The sequence below is a fragment of the Vidua macroura genome, chromosome 17 (assembly GCF_024509145.1).
Source record: "Vidua macroura isolate BioBank_ID:100142 chromosome 17, ASM2450914v1, whole genome shotgun sequence".
Taxonomy (NCBI): Eukaryota; Metazoa; Chordata; class Aves; order Passeriformes; family Viduidae; genus Vidua; species Vidua macroura.
The window spans coordinates 9,073,908-9,095,110 of record NC_071587.1 but is presented as its reverse complement, the minus strand read 5'-3'; the positions used below and the strand labels follow the sequence as shown (position 1 = coordinate 9,095,110).

At 54.0% G+C, this 21,203-nt stretch overlaps 3 protein-coding genes across 3 annotated transcripts in view; 1 reads left to right on the top strand and 2 right to left on the bottom strand.

Moving 5' to 3' along the window:
- Positions 1–323: 323 nt before the first annotated feature.
- Positions 324–2,975, top strand: PPDPF (pancreatic progenitor cell differentiation and proliferation factor). The gene is made up of 5 exons (XM_053992903.1): positions 324–432; positions 1,197–1,285; positions 2,071–2,145; positions 2,299–2,395; positions 2,608–2,975. Exons 2-5 carry the CDS (start codon positions 1,231–1,233, stop codon positions 2,714–2,716), a joined length of 336 nt encoding a protein of 111 aa, XP_053848878.1. The 5' UTR covers positions 324–432; positions 1,197–1,230; the 3' UTR covers positions 2,717–2,975.
- Positions 2,976–8,053: 5,078 nt separating this feature from the next.
- Positions 8,054–16,532, bottom strand: LOC128815824 (tyrosine-protein kinase Srms-like). Its single transcript, XM_053992869.1, has 8 exons — positions 16,085–16,532; positions 13,068–13,189; positions 12,035–12,201; positions 10,989–11,127; positions 10,355–10,513; positions 9,316–9,497; positions 9,012–9,168; positions 8,054–8,640 (listed from the first exon to the last, which is right to left on the bottom strand). Exons 1-8 carry the CDS (start codon positions 16,438–16,440, stop codon positions 8,447–8,449), a joined length of 1,476 nt encoding a protein of 491 aa, XP_053848844.1. The 5' UTR covers positions 16,441–16,532; the 3' UTR covers positions 8,054–8,446.
- Positions 16,533–18,638: 2,106 nt separating this feature from the next.
- Positions 18,639–21,203, bottom strand: part of LOC128815861 (peroxidasin homolog) — a 44,816-nt gene continuing 42,251 nt past the window's right edge. The window contains exon 23 of the mRNA XM_053992932.1: positions 18,639–19,957. The gene's annotated coding sequence lies outside the window, so the exon portion shown is untranslated. The remainder of the gene's footprint in view (positions 19,958–21,203) is intronic.

Below are 21,203 nucleotides of genomic sequence, written 5' to 3'. Positions count from 1 at the left end.
CAGCTCAGAGTCCCTCGAATCTGTATTTATTTATTTTTCATCTTTACCCTCATTTTAAACGCAGCGTTGCTTGAAAGGAGAAAGAAACTTCTGCAGTTCGGAACTGGAGCTGAACCAGCTCAGAAGAGAAGGGTGGGCAGGATTTTTGGGAGGAACCTCCTCGCTCCGGGCGTTGTTGGGCCGTTCCGCGAGCCCTTGGGGGGTGTCCCCTCTCCCGGTCGCGACAATCGCGACCGATGGCAGGGGCGTGTCGGGGCACGCCCCCGCTGCCATTGGCGATGCCGCGGCAGGGCGTGTCCGGGGCGGATAAAGCCGCGCTGCGGGGGCGGCTCGGCAGCGCCGCGGCTCAGGCCGTGCGGTGCGAGCGACCCGCGGCCCCTGTGCCGGACCGCCCGGCCCGCCGGACCCCGCCGGACCCCGCACACGGCCCAGGTGCGCTGCCGGGGGGGAGCGGGGCGGCCCCGAGCCTTTGCTTTGCCAGGGGGCTGCGCTGGGTCGCCGTCGGGCGGGACTTCCCCGTGCCTCAGTTTCCCCGCTAAGGAAAGGTTGATTCTCCCGGGCGGCGCTCGGTGTCCGCCAGCTGTTGGCAGCTGGCGCGTTTGACCGCCTGAGCGTTTTTTAGAGCTTTCTTGGAGAATAAGGGGTCAGACTGTGCGAAAGAGTCAGCTGCTGGCAGGAAGGTGTTTTGTACCCGGAAGAGGGAAAGAACTTCTCCAGTTCAGAGCTGGAGCTGAACCACATCAAAGGTGAAGGGTGGGCAGGTTTGTCCCGGCTGTGGGTGATGGGGAGCCTGCTGAGGACAGGCTGGGGCTGGAACTTCTCGCAGGAACACCCTCGGTGTGTGCCCCAGCTCAACATTTTTTTGCTTCTTACGCAACATCCGCCTGGGATTTTGTAACTCCAGATGTTGATCCAAGGAGGGGAGCTGGATTCCTGCAAGAAAAACACCCGGGGAGAAGGGGTCGGGAAGGGGCTGTGCCAGGCTGTGCTCTGAGCAGGCAGTTGTGTATGACGGAATTATTTTGGCTTTGCACGGAGCTCTGTGGATTTAATCCTTGTGCAGTGAGCACCAGCCGCTGTTCCCAGTGCAGGGTTGCACGTCCAGTAGTCACACTGGTTCCATTTACACCCCTGCAGCTTTTGGACGTGCAGGGGTGGCTCAGGGTGGGTGCTGACAGCTGCCTCTGTGCTCCCAGGTTTAGATCTGCACAAGAACCAAGATCAGGAACCATGGCATCCATCCCATCCAGCGGCTCGCTCGTGGCCATGCACAACTATCGCAGAAGTAAGGGCAGGCTGGGGGCCGGGGGGCTTGGGGAGGTGGGTGAGCATGTGGGGGTCTCTGCCAGCTGAGGGGGGATGTGGCTCCAGCAGCAATGGAGCTGAGCTCAGGTCTGTGCTTTCAGCTGCAGCTCCCGTGAGTGTTTGGGGAGAAAAGGGGACAGACAGCAGTGTTCCTGCTGCTGCCCAGACCCTCTTTGGGGCCCCCCAGCCCAGCTGTACCAGCTGGTGAGGGGGCTCAAATCTCCTTCACTTGTTACTAAGGTTGTAGGGGATGGGGTGGACAGTTTCACCTTGCACTGTTGCTTCAGAAATGAGCTCCAAAAGCATTCTGGGCAATGGTTGCTCCTGGTACCTTACCCAGAAGAGAATTTCTGGTTTAATGGATTGCTTAAACCAGAGGGAATTAAAGGATTCCCCCAAGATGAAACAAGCAGCAGGCTTGTAGCTGTTATACTGAAAGCCCATGGATTATGCACAGGAATTTGCATCCTCTTGGCCTCAAGTCATCTGCAAAGGCCTCTCAAAGCCACTAAATTTTGTCCTTGGGGTTGCAGGTTTTGTCCTACAGAGGTGTTCAGGTGTTTTCCTGCTCCCTGCAGTTGGAATCTCCCCAGAATTCCCTTCTTAGTGGTTTTTACTGGCCTGACACTAAACTGGGCAAGTAGTGCATGAGTCAGTGATGAGGCTGAGCCCTATCACCCAGGCACAGCCTCACCAAGACTCTTTTCCTTCTTGTGGCACGGCCATGGGTCGGCAGTGGTTCTGATGGCCATGATTTTTCCACAGGGCGCCTGAGCTCCACATCCAGCACCAGCTCCTGCAGCTCAGAGTACTCTGGGGAGGTCATCCCCCATGGCCCAGGCAAGTGTCACCTGTCCTGGCTCATGGGGACTCTGCTCCCAGTCCCTCCTTGGGAAATCTTGCTGGAGGTGACCCGGCCTCTCCTGTGGGGTGAGGTTGGAGTGGCCCAGGTTGCACTGACCTGCACTCTCCCTGTCATGCACCTTTGCTCAGATCTGCCCAAGTCTGACCCCGGCCAGTGGTGGGCCAGCTTCTTCTTTGGGAAGACAGCTCACCCAGCCATGACAACGGTGTCAGAGTCCCAGGAGAGGTGAGTGCTTTGAGGTGACACGGGGCAGCACCAGTGCAGCATCCAGGGCATGTGGGGCTATCCCTGCTGCGTCCCCAGGGCGCATCCTGACCCAATGGACCGTGTCCATGCCCAGGGCTCCCACGCCTTTGCTGCAGGAGTAAACGCAGAGCAGTAGTGCCACATCTGGGGGATGGCACGATGGCTGACTCTCTCTCTGCTGTGTGTTGCAGCCTGGGAGCTCTGCGGGTGGCCGCAGGACCGATAGCCTGTGGGCTGGTGGCAGCCCCGGGCGCAGGACAGAGGCGCCACGCCAGCGAGTCCAGCGCGGGTGCGATGTGAGCGGGTGCGATGTGAGCGGGTCCGCGCTGCTCCCTCCCACCCCGGCGGGCACAGCCCCTCCCCTGTAGAATAGCCGGCTGCTCCAAGCAAAAAAGGTGCTGCTTTCTAATGGAAAAGCGCAGCAGCCCTGCCGATTCCACTCCTGCCTTTTTTACTCTCTCTCGGTGTAACTAAGCCCTCTCAAAGCCGATGTGGTAACTCGTTTTTATTACCCTAAACTCGCACAATGGCAATGAATAAACTTGAGCAGCCTTTTAAAGCGTTGTGGGTTGTTTTTGTCCGTGGAAGGGGAGGGCAGAGCGGTGCTGGTGGGGCTGGACCAGGACACAGCACAGCTCCTGACCGCAGCAGCAGGATGTGGTGGTGCCAGCTATCACGTGCAACCTGACTCACTGGGCCCTGTGTGTTTGGCACATGAGCAGGATCTGGCTGGGCTCTGGTGGTGTTGCAAACGCCTTCCCTCGCCCTTTTCTCTCCTTACTTGGCCACACAGCCTGTCCCTGCTGGCACTGAACTTGTTTTGTTCCCTGAACACACGGCTGCTCTGCACTGCTTTGGTAGCTCGAGGGGTAGGAGCGAGTGCCAGGGCCTGTGCAGGTGTGGCTGGGCTGGGGGAAGGATTTGGGTGCACAGTGACCCCTGCATAATGAGGAGAGAGATAAAACCTGCTCAAGACATGCATTTAATGAACCTGGCTATCAGGCTGGAGCTCATGGTGTGGATGGCAGCTCAGGGGCTGCTCTGGGTTTGCAGCCCTGGATCCCAGCTGGCCCAAGTGCTGTTTTGCCTGATTTTTGCCTTCAATTATTCAGCTTGGCTGTTTGATCCTTCTGTGACCAGCCCGATAGCTGGGAAAACAAGAGCCTGCAGGAAGGGAGCACCTTTGTTCCTGCTGGAGGAAAAAAAAAAAACCTTGCAGAGGTTCATTTAAAGGTGCCAAATCTTCCTGCTCTGCTCCCAGCCACAGCATGAGGTGTGGGGCTGTCCCTGTGTGCACCGGGTGCTGCAGCCCCAATGGCAGCTGAAGCCACGGGACCCTGAGGTGTGATTTTGTCTCCTGGTGTCCCGTGCTGGCAGGGCAAAGGGCAGGGAGCAGCTGGGGACAAGTGGCTGCTCTGCAGGGGCATCCAAGGTCACTTCCAGTTCCATTGTTTTTACAGTGGAAAGTGTTGAGTAAGCTTTTCTCTGAGCTCTGCTTTCCCAGGCACTGGCCCTTGTCTGCGGGGCAGTGTCTGTGTCCCCTGTCCCTCCAAGGGGCCAGGGCAGCACTGGCACCTCTGCTCCCCCTGTGTCAGTGTGTGCATCCAAAGGGGATGGCTTCAGGGGTGTTCCAGCAGTCTGGGCACTGCCAGCACCCTGAGGGTGACCCCCCATGTCCATGGCAGCAACTGATCTGATGCGACTTCCAGACAGGCAGCAAACTATTGTTGTGGGGCTGCACATGGCAGCCTTTAAACTTCATGAAACACAGGAAAATCAAGATAAAATAAACCCTTTCTGAGTAAGACAAGGCAAGGCGGGCTGGCTGGCTGGGACATGTGGTTGTGGCACTGCTCCAGGCTCTTCCCAGGGCCCAGCAAAGTCCTTTGGGTGCTGCTCAACCCCAGGATGCCTCAGGGATCTCCTCTGCTGCTGGTTGCCAGCATATTTTGGAGAGACAAATATTTTTTTTTCCAAGCCTGGAAATCAGCATGGACACACAAAGGTAAAGTCAATATTACTGTATTTGCTTGTTGGTCTTGTGATCATGGAGGGACAACCCAGCAACTGCCCCCAGGCACCCAGGGGAGGCAGTGACAGAGCAAAGGCACCAATGCTACATCCCTGGCTTTCACCTGGGCACTTTCCCCAGCCTGATCCAGTTCTAAGTGAGCTGCTCTGTGATGCCAGGAGCACATGGATGCTCCCTTACCCAGTTTTTGAATGCTGGATTCATTCATTCCCACACTGCTCCGAGGTGGGTAGGATTTTCAGCAGGGACTGCAAAACCTGTCAAAACCTGCAAAACCTTCTGCCCATGGTTCCCTGTGCAGTGAAGCAAAACTGCCTGGAAAAACCCTGCTGAATTAAAGGCTGTTTTTAATGTCTGTGAAGTGTCACAGACTCAGACTCCTTCTCTGCTAGGAGTGAAGATACAGAGAGAGTCCAGATCCCCCCAAATGTGCTCCTGGGCAGCTTCATGGCATTTCTGAGAGCAAAGCCCTTGGCATTGCCTTTTTTTGCTTGGGATTGAAAGGCTTTTAGGGCCTTTTTTACCCCTTCACAGCGTGCAGACATTTTGGAAAAGCATCTGACAGCCAAGCACATTTATTTTTGTTCTGTTTCCATCTCCACTGCTGTGGGTGTCTCTCTTCTCAAGTAACGAGTGATGAGAGAAAACTCTCATCTCACAATTCTATGGAACAGCCTCAAACTGTGGCAGGAGAGGTTTAGGTTGGATATCAGGACAGATTTCCACACTGAAAGAGTTACCAAGCATGGGACTCACCATCCCTGAAGGGGTTTAGAAGCCCCGTGGTACTTGGGGACATGGGTTAGTGATGGGTCCAGCAGTGCTGGGGGAAAGGTTGGACTCAATGATCTTAGAGGGCTTTTCCAACCTAAGTGATTCTATGATTCCAGCTGATTTCCTGTGTCCTCATGTTGCTGCTCTGGTGGGATAGAAAGGGAAACATTGTGCAGTAGAAGCAAGATAATGAAAGGGGTTCCCCATACACTGCACACTTCCCTAATCAATCCCCTTCTTCCTTTAGGGAGGGGCAAGCACCCACCTCCCATGGCATCAACTCCACAGGGACTGATGTCTCCCCTCTGCTCCCTTGATGGTGTTTTAACTGTTGATTAATCCACGTATTTGCTAAAAACTCCCTGGTGTTTTCTGCTCACTCGGCCTTTGCAGCAGCCCTCGTGCCACCCCGCCGCCTCCAGTGAGAAGTATTTTTTTACATCCCCTGCCTCTTGCTGCTGGGGGTTGTTTTGGTTTGGTTTATTTCCCTCCAGCAGCTTGGCTTCCCCCTCACCCTTCAAACGCTGATGTGGGAACTTAAAAATAGAAATGAGCTGTGCAGCTGAAATACATCGCATTAGCCTGAGGCTGCTTCCAAATGCCACTGGGTCAAGGCTCCGATCCTTGAATCCTCCAACGGGCACATGCCAGGCTGCAAATGGAGCAGGAGGTACCTGTAACAACAGGATTTGCAGTGCCCTCTAACAGCAGGATTTGCAATGCCCACTCCGGAGCAATTCCGGAGGGACTGAGACCTTTGTGAGTGGACTTTAGGAAAAGCCTGGTCCAGTTTTTGGGGGAGGGCTGCAGTGCCCAGCTCAGGCTGAGATCCTGGGAGCAGACAGGAAAATTTGGGTTCCCCACCCCCCCCACACCCCTCCCCCCGCCCCCCAAGTTTCTCTACTTTTAGCAAACAAGTAATGACTCTGAGAAATGCCAAAACCCAGCAGACCGTGCTGGAAGGCAAACCCAGGCTGTGAATTGGCTTTTTATGCAGCAGAGGAAGAGGAGGAGGAAGGAAAATTGCTGTGGGCAGCACCGTGCCACCACATCCCCATATTCCCCCTCCACATCCCCAGGAGGTCACTGGGACTGCTGAGTGAGCTGGTTTTGGGCCATGTGACTGGCGGGCTGGTGCCCTGCCAGCCCCCCTGGCATCTCCAGGTACCCCACCATGGGTGGCTGTGCCCCACACCAGCCCCATCACGCCACGCACACCCTTCTCCTCCTGCTTATTTTTGAGCTCCATCTGGTGGCAGCCAGACCTGCAAATTTACTTTCTTTATTGCTATTTGAGCAGCCTGGTCTAGTGGACAGTGTCCCTGCCCGTGGTAGGGGGCTGGAACAAGGTGATCTTGAAGGTCCCTTCCAACCCAAACCATTCAGTGATTCTGAGGTGCAGCAGCCTCCCCTGCCCCGTGTCCCTGACCTTCCTTAGTGTGCCACAACCCTTCACCTGCTGGATGTGCCTTCAGTCTTTACTTTCCTGCAGGAGAGGACCTGGGCTGTACATAGCTGTGCTCTCTGCTCAGGTGTTTGATCAGGCTGCAGAATGTTTGTGCAAGGAGAGGATTTCCTCTTGCAACCATGTCCCAACCCAACCTGTTGCTTTTTCCATCTGGGAACACTCTAACCAGGAGCTGCTGCCTTCCCTGGACCGGGCTGCAGCTCTGTGGACAGGAACAGAGCAGGCTTCATCCCACCCCTAACCACATTCCTGCCTCCCCTTTCCAGGCCCCTCGTGCTTGGAGATTTGCTCAGCCAACAGCCAGACTTGTTTCTGCTGCTCTGCACAGCGTGGACACTGCCCAGGCGTGGGGAATGTTACATAAACTTTATTAACTTTATAAATTCCAACGTTGCTGTTGGCTCAGTTCCACCGGTCACCTGCAAAGGGGCAAAATGGGCTTGTCAGAAGGAATTCTAACCCTCTGCCAGTTGCCTTTCACCCACAGCCTGTCTGCTCCTGCCACCAGTGCCACAATTGTGTTAGGGCTCTAACAGCACCACTTGGGCACCTCTGCCTGTGCCAGCCTGGAGCCTTGCCATTGCTCCAATTCCTGCTTTTCCATGTGTTCTTCTACTGCTGCCAAGGACAGTCCGGCCTCTGGGAGTGTTCATGGGCAGGGGGCAACAGGGACTTGGCTGGAGCAAACTCTGCCACGGCTAGGGAGGGACCAGCGGCTCAAGGCCTCCCTGCAATGCCATATCCTGGGATTAGGGAGGAGCTGGGGGTGGTGGGAGTATCTCTTGGTTTGCCCCATGGGTGTGATAAAGAGCAAAGTAGGGTGATGCAGGGTTTTACCTTTGCTGCCTGCACCTGGCATAAGGAGGCATTCAATATTAGAACACAGACATTCATTTTTCTTGGAATAACCACACAATGGTGAGTGAGACAAGGATCCAGAGGGGAGCAGCCCAGTCAGGAGCTGGCTGTGCAGAGTCCTCGGGGCAAGTGGAGCTGCTGCCTGGGAAAGGGGTGGCAGAGGCACACAGGGGTACTTGGGAGAATAGAGTCCAAGGAGACACAAGAATGGTTTTATCTGTGGTTGCAAGAGTGGGGCTGGTTGCAAATCAGTGCTTCCTCAAACCTATCCTTGGTGGGCTCCTTGAACCCATCCTTGGAAGCGTTCACATCCAGGTCAGACAGGGCTCGGAGCAACCTGCTCTAGTGGAAGGTGTCCCTGTCCATGCCAGGGGGGTTGGAACAAGATGAGCTTTAGGGCCCTTCCAACCCAAGCCATTCCATGATTCCTGGGAGGGAGTGGAGCATCGTGCTGAGGGAGGAGCATCCAGCAACACCCTGCAAGGACTCCTGTGGGTGGATGCACACACATTTATTGATAAATACACCGGACACACACTACAAGATAAATCAAGCAGAGCCACAACTGAACATGAACTGTAAACCTTCACGTTTGTGTGGGGAGCAGCAGGGACCTCTCACCCTACTGAGTGAACGAAGATGTAAACTTTGAGTGATGCCTCCATGGGGCTTCTCCAAACTGTTAAACAGCCAAGTGCTGGCAACGAGTTCTCCACAACTTGTTGCTTTCTCCCTTGGCCACCTCCCTGCACCCTGGCTGTGAGGGACCACAAGCTGTTTTCTGGGGGGGATGTGCTTTCCTTATAGCCCTGTCAGAGGGCAAACCAGAAGGAAGGAACTTCTTGGCAAGAGCTGGCCTGGAGGGGCTTGTGCAGGAAGGATGGTGGGAAGGGGTCCCTCAGGAGAGGGAGCTGAGCAGCCGCCTGTAGATGAAGCCCAGCTTCTCCCGCAGGGCCAGGAAGGTGGGACGCTCCTCCGTGTTGCCACTCCAGCACTCCAGCATGATGCTGTAGATCTCGGGAGGGCAGGGGCTGGGCCGGGGGAGGCGGTAGCCCCTGGTGATTTGTCGTACGGTTTCTTGGTTTGTCATTCCTGCAAGGAAGGAGAAGATGCCCCTGAGTCTGATGTCCCCAAAGGATGCCCTGAAGGTACACCTGCAGTGGCCAAGATGTCACTGGTGCTGCTGTGAAACAGTGTCTCTCTGCCAGAGGGGTAGTAGAAAAGAGGATCTGGGAGATCCAGACTAACTTCCTGCCCCCAGCTCCTACACCCACTCTGCAACCGCTGAATATCCCTCTAAGCCATCCCTAAATGGACAGTAACCTGCTCATTCTCCAGGAACTGCTTCCATGTCCCTTAGGGAAGGGACAATATAACATTTCATGACCCTATGGCTTTTGGGGACCATGGGCAAGCTGCCCAGCAGGTGGATGGAGGGCACAGGAGTGGGGCAGCAGCCCTACCTTCATACGGGATCTGTCCATACGTGAAGACTTCGTAGAGCAGAATCCCATAGGACCAGACGTCGGACTTGAGGGAGTAGGTGCGGTAGTTGGCTGCCTCCGGGGCCGTCCACTTCACTGGGATTTTAGTGCTGCTGCTGGTGGAATAAATGTCATCCTGAAAAGAAATGGGATATGGGACATGAGGGATGGGGTGAACAACACAGACACAGCTTTTGGGGATGGCGGGGATTGCCTCCATCATGGGACAGCTCTATGAGCTCGGGTGGTGGGAGGGAGGGACCACAGCATCCCCTGAACTGACCTTGAGGAGCCGGGCAAGTCCAAAATCAGCGATTTTGCAGGTGAGTTCCTCTCCAACCAGGATGTTTCTGGCTGCCAGATCCCGATGGACAATGTGCTTCTCCTCCAGGTACCTCATCCCATCCGCCACTTGGCAGGCGATGTTGAGCAGGTGGGAGGTGCCCAGGGATTTCCCTTCAGGACCTGTTAATCCAGACAATCCAAGCATTGGGGGGTAACCTACCAACAGGTTTTCTGGTGGTTTGGTTTGGAAGGAGACCCTGTGCTGGCAGTGTGGGACATGAGGATCATATAAAACCTCAAATCTATGCTCCTGCCTAACTGTCCTGGTTGTGCTGTGTGGGAAGTTCAGCACAGCCATGTTCTCCTCAGGCATGAGACAGGGGTGGGCACCAGGGTCACAGATATCCATGGCTTGTTCAAAGCCAAAGGTGACCTTCTTCCATGCAAATCTCCCCGCGGGCCTCTCAGCATGTTGTACCTGTGAGCCCCAGTCAGAAACAAGGCCAGTGTGGGTGGGAGGGGCAGTACCCTGTAGAAAAACAGGTCTTGGTGGGAGCAGTTTGTTTGATTGTGCTGGGTCAGGAAAAGAAAGGCCAAGAAAATTAAACTGGGTGATGAGTGGTACACGGCATGTTATGAGCTGTGCACACGCACAAACCCATGGGGAAGTTCGGCAGTTTCATTCCTAAAGAAGGTGGAGTTGCCCAAACACAGCAGTGAGATTCTGTGCTCTGGTGGGAGCTGGCAGACCATGGGTAGGTGGAGGAGGGATGAAGGTCCCTACCAATGGGCTTGGGCTCCCAGGGCTTGATACAGACCCAGCTCACACCCAAAGGATCATGCCAGGCTTAGTGATCCCAAGACCATCTCCACCAATCCATCTGCGCATGGATTGCTCTGTGTTACCACTGATCAAACAGGGCAGAAACCAGGCTGGCACTCTCTTAGGGTTCCCATTCAGATTCTTAGGGTCACTCTGAGGCAGTGGAAGCAGTGACCCAGGATCCCCCATGCTGTGGGGCCAGCACAGCACTCACTGTTGAGGTAGCTGTGGAGGTTGCCTTTGCGCATGAGCTCGGTGATGATGTACACGGGCTCCTCCAGGGAGCACACGGCGTGCAGCTGGATCAGCTTCTCATGCCTCAGGCGCTTCAGGTTCTGAATCTCCTTGGTGAAGTCCTCTGCTTTCATGTCAGCTGTGGGAGAAAGCCAACACAGCCCTTGTGAGCCACTTTCTCATGTAGACATTGGGACCTCAGTGCCTCCAACTGGGATGAGGACCTTTTTTACCTGCTGACAGCCCATCCCTGCTCTCAAAGCTCAGGTCTGCACCACCTGTGTTTCAGAGCCAAAGAGATGTTTTCCATGGGGCTTTGGGTCTCATTTTCAGGTTCATAGCCCCATCAGGACTTAATGGATCACAAACCCATTTGATTTGATGTGATGTCATTTGTCACACACCCACTGGCTGGAACCATTTTATAGGGATGCAGCTCAAGCTTAGGTTTGTGCACAGAAATATTCCAGTGGCTCCTCACCAGGTCCTACTGCAGTTTGCATGATAAAACAGTCACAGTGGCCAAGAGGATGAGGAAATAAAGGAGGGTCAATGATAATGGCAGTGAACGAGAGACTCAGTTAGCTGCTGTTAACATCTGATTCTCCACATACCTTTAATGATCTTGATGGCCACTGGCACCGTGTTCCTCCACAGCCCTTCCCACACCTCTCCAAAGTAGCCCTCTCCCAGCTTCCTCCGCAGGGTGAACTCCCAGCGCGGGCGCTCCCAGCCGTCCCTCTCGGGGGGAGTCTGTCAGATGGACATGGAATGGCACACTCGGACCAGCCAGCCAGCCAGGACCTGCTGGTGGAGCCTGCAGCAGCCCTTGGTGCCCACAGAGGAGCAGGACATGGTGCTCCACCAGCCAGGGGCTGAGCCTGAGCACTGCCCTTCCCTCAGTGTTCACTGTGGGCACAGAGCACATGGGGCATCCTCTGCATGAGCCCTGCTGGGACCCCAGGTGTGCAAGGGGGAGAGTTTGGAGACTTAATGCAATACCAGGAGTTCAAGCCATAATTCACTTCTCATCAGACCTCCAAAGTGGCTTTTCTCCATCTCCACCAATAAATAAATTGCATGAATTAATATTACTGCATATTATGGCTGATTTAGACTTCATTAAGCATTTCTTTTATCCCATACCTTTCAATTTCACTCTTGGATTATTCACATGGTTAATTGCTACTTCCAAGTCATAATCAGTGGATGGAACTCTAATCAGGAAATGAGCTGGCAATTTGGGATTAATACTGTAATTAGACTTATGAGTGTTGCACTAATTGGTATGAAAACTTCATAAAAGCCATGTGCTTTGTCTTATATTCTCAGGAAAAACTTGGAAGAGCAGGTATTTCCAGAATCCGTATTGAATGGGATTGTACCAACTTGGTTTCCAGTCTTTGAGATGGACAACACATTTCAGAAAATTCTGTGCATTTTGGCTTGGTCAAAAATACATATAAACGCCATGCCCAGGCTTAACGTGGCTGATCAAAGGTGATGCTGGCAGCTATTCTAATGGTGGGCTTTAAATTCAGTTAAATAAAGCTCAAAACCCAAACGGACAGACTAATTATTTCTAGTTTCCCTCGTTTCCCTTTCCTTTTCCCCATCCCGGCCACGGCGGGGAGCGGGGCGGAGCTGTGCCCGTACGCACCGCAGGGCTGCAGGGCTGCAGCAGGGGGCTCTGGATGACCTTCCAGTGCTCCGTGTAGAAGGCGAGGAGCTCGTCCATGTTGGGAAAGGGGTGTCCCTTCTGGATGTAGAGGCTGCCCCTGGGGCTCTTGCAGATTCGGAAGTGGCTGACCTTGGCGTGGTTGCGCACTGTGGGGAAGCCCAGGTTGGGGGAAAACTCAACTCATGCAAAGATCAGTCCCTCCCCTCCTCCCTGCTGGCTCCACCCTCTCTCCTTTAAATATTCCAAGTCTTTAAATAAAGTTAGAGCAACGCAACTCTCCCCTGGACTGCTTCATCCCTCTCCCCAGCTCCCTTCTGCTCCCACCTCCTGGCCCAGAGGACTCCTGGCCATTGTGAGCCAGGCTCCTTTGGACCACAGAGGTGATGCTTTATTATCAGGGATAATTAATAAGCTCTATTCCCAGGCAAAATTTCACCATGGGCTTCTCAGAGAACAGCAGAGCTGCTCAAAAAGGATAAACCAGGGATAGCTGTGACTCCCACAGCTCAGGGACTCACGGTGGGATGTAGAGTTTGCCATGAATTTTCCTAGGATTACTTCTATGGGGATAAAACCAGACCGTAATGGTACTGCCTGGTCCACAACCCCCTGAATTCAGATTTCAGTATGTGGGAGCAGCCCAGGCCCTGATAATCTGGAGTGGCAGCATATTTTTAAACAACCCTCAGATGACAAAAGCTGCTGGAATGAAATCCTGGGAGTTGGTGCCACGAAACCATCATTAAGCTGCAGTGAAATGTTTATGGCTTTCATACCCCTGACAGGAGCCATGCACTTTCCTTTGCCACAGTGATTCAATAATCCATGCCTGCTCTGTAAACTTTCCCCTTGCCCTTAGAAAGCTGCCTATTCCCTTCAACAAGGTGCTGAAAAGTGCTTTAAACATATTCCCATTTTCACCCCATGCTAAGCAAGCCAGGAGCTGCCCCTAAGGAACAGCCTGCTTCCTTTCCCTCTGCTAATTTTGTCTGGCTAATTGCCACAAGGTCACCTGAAAGAGAATATTCGCCCTTGCTGCTCTCGCTGTCCCGGACGAGGAAGGAGCCGTGCTGGTTGGGAGGTGAGAGGAGGAGCTGCTCCGCTTCATTTCGGCTGATCTTGCTGAAGTACCAGCTGGGGAGCAGAGCAGAGGAGTCAGAGCAGGGCAAGGGGATGCTGCACAGATGGGTCTGCATCCATTTCAGAGGACTCTGCACCCCCTGAGCTGAAGAGAGGGAGCAGCTGCTGGGATCCCACTGTTTGCTCATTCCTACAGCCACCAAGTGGCATGATGGCTAGAACCTGTCTCAAAACCTGTAGATGTGGCTGCCTGCATGCACCAGGGCTGTTCCATTGGGTGGGCTTTACAGGCACTTTTTGCAGTTTATTGCAGCTCACTGCCTGCAGACCATTTTATTTCAGAATCAGAGAATCCCAGAATGGTTTGAGTTGGGAGGGACGCTAAAACATACCTTATTCAACCCCTCCTGCCATGGGCAGGGACACCTTCCACTAGCCCAGGCTGCTCAAAGCCCCATCCAGCCCGGTACTGAGCGCTGGCAGGGATGGGGCATTTCCTCCACCAGTCTCTGGACACTGCTGTCCAAATCTCAGCTCCATCCCAAACCCGTGAGGTTTATACTCTTGGGCTGACAGCCTGTGGTAAATAAAACAGCAACCACCTGGTGCTGTGTGGAAGATGCTCTGGTGAGGTTGTCCCTGTGTCCTGCCATGACAGCAACCTCTGCAGGCACAGGATCCCTTTGCACTTCTTGACCTGCAGCTCATGGGCAGAACCGGCTCTGAGCCCTGAGCAAATGGCATCGATGAAAACATCTCTGGCAATTGCATTGTGCTGCTCCAGCTGTGGCAGTGCTGGTTGGGGACTTCACAGCACCAAGCCGGGGGAGGACCCAGGCAAACCCCTTTTCTGTGTCACATCACTGAGATTCATCACTGAATTCCCGTAAGGAAAGGCACGTTGGCTGCCTGGGTCCCGACACAGCGAGATACGCAGGAAGATGCAGCTCCATCCAGCCTAAGGCAGCCAGGACGTGAGAAGCCAAGAGTTTCATTAGCTGGGATCGCCAGCGTCTGAGAAGCCACGCAGGAAATTATACATGATGGGGTGAACAAATTACCACCCAGCTCCGACCTGCGGCTCCGCGGAGTCTGCGTGCTCACGGCTTGCTCCGCCTGGGAAGCCGGGCACGTTCCGGCCCTCCCACGCCGTGGCATCACCCTTGTCCCTGTCCCCAGCATGGGGCTGGGCACCAGCTGCTCACAGCTGGTGTTCACACAGCTACACACACAGGTACACACACACCTGTACACACACAGGTACACACACACACACAGGTACACACACAGGTACACACACACACACACACAGGTACACACACACACACAGGTACACACACACAGGTACACACACAGGTACACACACAGGTACACACACACAGTTACACACACAGGTACACACACACACACACACAGGTACACACACACACACAGGTACACACACAGAGGTACACACACAGGTACACACACAGGTACACACACACAGGTACACACACAGGTACACACACACACACACACAGGTACACACACACACACAGGTACACACACACAGGTACACACACAGGTACACACACAGGTACACACACACAGGTACACACACAGGTACACACACACACACAGGTACACACACAGGTACACACACACAGGTACACACACACCCCTGTACACACACAGAGGTATACACACACACCTGTACACACACACACCTGTACACATACACACCTGTACAGACACCTGTACACACACCTGTAGACACACAGGTGCACACACACAGGTACACACACACAGGTACACACACACACAGGTACACACACACCCCTGTACACACACAGGTACACACACACAGGTACACACACACACAGGTAAACACACACCTGTACACACCCAGCTACACACACACCCCTGTACACACACACATGTACACACACATGTACACGCTCCGCTGTAGCCTGTCCAACTGTCCCATGCCATGGGAACAAGGCAGGGAGCTGACCCCACGCTCCACGCCGGTGTGGTGCCAGCACAGCCCAAGCGGACTGGATTTTTCTTCCTCAAAGCACACGCAGGGAGGGTCTCTCCCATCCCACCTGCACACCGGGGACCCTTCCCGGGCTTCTCTCCTTTACCCCACTCAGCACAGGGCGAGCCCGGAGGGGTCCCCAGCGTGCCACGCCCGCCGCAGCCCCGCGCTGCCCGCGCTCGGTGACTCAGGGCACAGGGGGAACAGCTGTGTCTCGGGGCGCTTTGCCCGACGTGTCGGGACCAGGCTGCCTTATGCAACGAGGAGCCTGGGCTTTCCCCGGCTGCCAGAGGGCTGAGACATGCCCCGAGCTCCCTGTCGGCTGGGAGAGGCACCGCCCGGGAGGAAGCCCCCAGCTCTGGATAAGCAGGATGGCAGCGGCAGCAACAGCTGGCCCTACAGAGCTCTGGGCTTCCTGGCAGGTACCAACCCAAAATGCTTCTTCCCGTGTTCCCAAGCCCTTTGGAGCGGGCAGGGCTCAGGTACAAGTTCCCCAGCTCCCTCTCCCTGCTGAGTCCCCTTTAACAAGAGGGAAAGCAGCGGGAGCAAGCAGAAGCCTTTGCAAGCCTGCCCAGCATCGCCCCGCGCCCAGCCCAGAGCCAGCCCCTCCCGTGCGAGGGTGATGCAGCCGGGAAGGGACACCGGCATCTCTCCCCGCTGGAGCATCCCCCAAATCTCGCTTCCTCTGCCCAACACCTCCACCCTCCTGCCACGAACTGTAGGAGCTGCAGGGGCTGCAGGGGCTGCAGGGGTGCTCAGGGGAGGGCAGGTCCCCGCTCAGTCCCAGTCGCAGGCTGATGGCCAAAGCAGGGGACGAGGATCTGGTGCTCGCCGCCGCTGTGGAGGGTGAGCACTGCCTTTCCCCGCGCGGGATGTGCTGCCCTAGCCCAGCCTCATCCCCCTGTGGATCCAGAGCAGGGGATACTTACGGGCGGTGAGCGGAGGTGCCCTGGCTGAGGTTGGCCACGTAGGCAGCAGGGACGTAGCCCATGGCCGGCTCCCCCAGCAGCCGCCGGGCTAAGACATACTCGCCCTCTTCTCTGAGGACACGCAGTTTGTCCCCTGCGCTTACGCTCAGCTCCTCGGCGCTGCGGGCTGTGAAAGCGTACAAAGCGATACAGAGAGAGGACTTGGGGATGAAGGAAATGGAAGTCGCCTCCGAGTTCAGCGAAACGGAATCGGAGCCAAGATACCCCAGCGAGCAGCTCTCCGTCACGGAGCGGGGACGGAGCTTGTTCCAGAAGGATGTCAGGAAGGTCAAGCGCTTCCTGACGAACTGCTCCATGCCCGGTGATGTGCTGGGTGCGGTGGGCTATGCCACCGCGCTCCCAGAGGCCGGGGGAAGGGGGGATGCGGGGCTCCTGCCGCCGGCCGGGAAGCTCATCCTGCCGGCCCGCGTTACCCGCACGCTTCTGGGCGCTCGCCGGCCCTTCCCGGCGAACTTCCTATTTCTGAAAGTGAAACTGGTTCATCTGGTGGGACGAGTCTGCAGGCGGGACGAGTCTGCGGGCAGGAGTCCCACGCTCAGACCCACGGGCACATCTGGGAGACAGGCACAGCTGCAGCCGGGCTTGCTGCTCTCGAAGAAGAAGGAGAACGGCTGTTGTTTCATTTAATCATTATTTTAAAGTGTGCTCTTTGCTTCTTACCAGAGCACCATAAACACAGCTCTCTGCTCTTGAGCAGCTCTTGCCACAAGTGGCTGACTCCAGTTAATAGTCTTCATCTCACTTGTGTGGGAGGATATTTTTTTTTTTCCATAGGACAATAATTGCATCCACAAATGTGGGAGAGTTAAAACAGAATTAAGGAAATAACCTTAGAAGAGATCTTAAGTGTTTGGATATTTCCTGGCTGGATACTGGGAGGCTTTATAACACAAGATCCTTTCTTCCTTCAGTCTACAATGACCTCCCAGAGTTACCCCACTAAAGCATTTGCCTCCTCACACTAATTCCCCATTGCAGAGGATTGCTAGGGAATTCACATCCCAGATCCACCAGGATCTGGTGTTCACTCAGCCTCCACCAGAGATGGGTCCCCCTCAGAATCAGAATCAGATCTTTGCCCGATGCAGGGTCTGAATCAGCCTCAGGTGCTTGCATGGCATCCACAGCCAAGCCCTGGAATGCAACCCCCAGCTCTCACAGTGTCAGCACAGCCACACTTCCCCAGCCCTGGTCACACTCAGGCACTGACATGCTCCAAACCCCCTCCCAAATCGCACCACCCACAGGCATCACTCAAAAGACAGAGATTACCCCCTCACATCTTCCTTGTGCTCTTTAAGCCATCTGAAGATTGATCTGGTGAGGAATCCCAACTCCAACACCCCAGCCTCCACCTGGACTTTGTCATTTAACTGTTCCAACTAATTAGTGGGAGTTTTGTGCCTGGCAACCCCACTCCTGGCCTTGAGCCCATTATTTTGATTCTCCTCTGCTTGCAGTTGGTCTGTGTAGCTCATTTTGGATGTGTAGTTGGGATTTGAAAGAGGCTACTTAAAAAGAAATATGAAAGATTAATTGTCAACAGCTCTAGACATGCTGTGTCCTGCATCCTGGGTGTCCCATGATGGCCAGAAACGTTGCAAAAGGATTTCCTTGTCTGGGTTTTGGACTCAGCAATTTCCTCACCCTCTCAGGCAGAGATGCCCAGGGCAGAGGGCAGGAGTACAGAGTGCTCCTCAGCATGGCCTGTGCATTCCTGAACTGATGAGAACTGGGAAGAAAGGGAGTCTCTAATAAAATATTCTGCTCCCTCCTTACCCAAGTAGCACCTGAATAGATGGGTAAGTTCCCCAAGGTCTGCCCCCTGCCCAGCTCACAGTGCCACAGTGCCACACAGGGATGTGCAAAGTCTCTGTGCATTTTCCCCACTGTGTAATGTCTCCGTGCTTTTTTCTCACTTCAGTGTGAGGAGGGGAACTGAGGATGGAGCACAGAAGGGTTTGCAGACCAAGGGGAAGGGACACCCCCTCTGATGTCCTTCTGCAGCCCTTGTGACAAGTGTGCTCCTCACGTCCCACTCCATCAGGAGCAAAAGGGGCTGCCTGGTTATGCCCTGAAAAAAAATCTGATCAGATGCAGCACAGAGAGCTTGTGCCTCACTGTTTAGAATGAGATCTCACTGAACTTCTGGTCTGCAAAAGGAGACTGTGAACTGATTTACCTTTATTGACCTTTGCCAGATTAGATCCAGATTAGTGGTACCAGCAATAGACAAGCGCAGCTGATTTCTAACACGAAAGGCTTTGGATCTTGATTTGCACCTAAATGAAAGAGTACTTTCAAATGACAAACATCCCTGAGGACTAAATACTGCCTCTGAGCTGAGCCTACCAGACATGCAGAGCACAGACTCATCCCTGCAAACCTCTGTCTGCACAGGACACACGCACAGCTCAGCCCCATGCCAGGAAAGAGATGATACAACACAACCTTTTTCTAGTATCTTTTTATTATTATTATTTTCCTATTCAGTTTCAGGAGCATCCCTGCTGCTTTGAATCCCTTTTTGTACTAAAAAACACCTAAAAAAAATAAAGAAGAAAAAGCATGTTCATAGAAGTTTCTGGTCCTTGTGCTGTGGGAAAGAAAGTGAGAGGATGCAGTAAAAGTGATAAAGATAAGGAAGGCACAGATATCTGACGGATCAAGTATTTCCTCTTCAGTCCCTGTGACCAGCTTACAAAGAAGTATTAAAAACCAATCTGTCCACAGATTTGGGGCTGTGGTGGGTACACAGGGACTTCAGTTCTAGCACCACTAAAGAGCACCTCCAAAGAGCACCAAAACCAGCAGAGCTGCCTGCACAGCCCTGGTTTGGCTGCAGAGCACCGGAGCCATAAACACAAACAGCATTTTGCATCCACCCGCGTGTCAAACACCACAGCGTGGCCTCCCAGCCTAATTGACAGAAACCAGCAGCTCCCCTCCACTAATGAGAGCACCCATTACACCTAATTAGCTGAGGTTCTGTTCCAGGTCCTGTTACGTTTACACTCAAAATACATCTTCCAGCAAAGAGACTTTTTGGAGGGAAAAAAAAAAGGAAGAGGAGCATAATTACAATTAAGCCCCTAAATGGAAGAAAGTTGGAGAATGCAGGTCATGCTGAGGAAAATGGCTCTGAGGAATGGCAGGTGACTCTGGGGTCATGGGCTGTGCCACTTGTCACCAACGACTGGCAAAGCCCAGCTGGAGATCAAGGGCGGCCACACTGTACCTGGCACCTCATCCTGAAACACCCAACCCTGAGGCTTCTCTTGGTCTTTTTGATGGCACCAGAAGATGGCTAGGGTTTCTTCTGGGCTTCATGCTTCTTTGTCTTTTTTTGTTTCCTGGCACCACAGTGCATTTGAGGAAGGTTTAGCCTCTTTATGGATTGTTTTGGATGGGTGTCCACGGGACAGCTCAGACAAGGGCTGGTGGGTGATGACAGCAGTGGATGGGAAGAGGAGCAGAGTAGAACAGTGGCATTAAAGCAGCTTCAATTTGTCTCTGTTTCCTGGGGGCTGTGGAAGAAAGAGGCACCTTAGCAGACTCGGGGCTGTCACCATTGAGGGCAGAGCCCATCCCTGGGAGGCTGACAAGGGCAGGAAGGGTCCAGGGGCTGAGGGGCTCGTAGGCAGTCAGTGCAGAGGGTCCAATAGAGGCAAAAGTTCAGTGGTCCTGGACAGGGAGTGGTGCAGGAGGTGTGAGATCAGGCACAGCACCAGGGGGTCTCATGGCGGCTCTCTGAGCCCTGTAGGGGTGGGTTGGACTGGCTGGTGGAGAGCAGGAGTGCAGGTCACAGGGCACCTGAAATGGAACAAGAAAGCAGAAAAGCTCTGTAGGAGTAGCTGGAGGCAGAGTGAGCTGTTTGTACTTGGCAGGTCTGGGGCACGAAAATCTTTAAACCCACAGTAATACTTTTCAGGGACCCTGTAAACCCAGGCCTCATCAAGGATCTGAAACAATGGCAAGGAAAAGCCAATTCATATATCACAACTCACTCTGTCACATTTCTGAAGGACAGTCCCTGTTTGAGTGGAAAACCTGTAAAGACCAAAACACCAAATCATGCTGATAAATAGCCTGGCCAGCCTCCAGGCTTTCCCTTTCTGCTTTTTCCTGTGTTTATCAGCACCGACCAGCCTTCACTTGCCCCATCCTTTAATCTAACTTCCAGAGAATGAATGTTTCTCCTAGTACTGACTGCCTGGCAGAACTGCACTTCGCAAAACTCCTCTGCTCCTGTCCCTGAAGTAACCATAAAAACCAATAAAACCCATTCACCACGTTCCCCAGACTGGCAGGTGCCGGGCAGCTGTTCAGCCTCTCTGTCAAGGCTGCAGGGATCTCCATGGGAAGCAGGAGAAGGGAGCTCAGGCTGTGTTCCCCGTGTCTATGAACACTTGGAGTGGAGTTCTGGCCAGGACTCTGTCACTGCTGAGAAGCAGTGGGAGTCCCCAGGCTGGCAGGGGCTGACAGGGACTTTACACAGGCACCTCACAGCCATGCTGCCCTGGCTTGGGCTCAACAGACAGAGGACTGGTGCCTTCAGGAGTGAGGAGCACAGTGACTCAGATGGGCAGGGGGAAATCTCTGCCAGTTTGTAAGCAAATGATGGATTGCTCCATCTGCCCAGATGTCCTCGTTCCCGTGGGGAGGAACCAGTCCATCCACTCCATCACCGAGCTTTGTGATATCCCTCCCCACAAAGGTCCTTCTGAGGCTGTTGGATTTGGGGTTATGACATTAAATGTTGTTAGAATAAACCTACCCAGAGTCCCAGGAGAATAGGCCCAGGAGACCTCACCCAAACCACCTGGTCCATCCTATACTTATGTCTTTCCCCATCTTTGCCAAACCAGTTCTTAAAGGACCTCCAGGAACGGATACACCACCATGTCCCCAGACAGCCCATTCCAGTGAGTCACTAATCATTGCCAGCAGAAACAAGTGTCTAATCTGCTGCGTTTACCTCATGTCCCATTCATCACCTCATTGCTCCATTCCTCCCTGCATGGGAACGCTGCTGAGGTGTCCCCCCACACTGACCCTA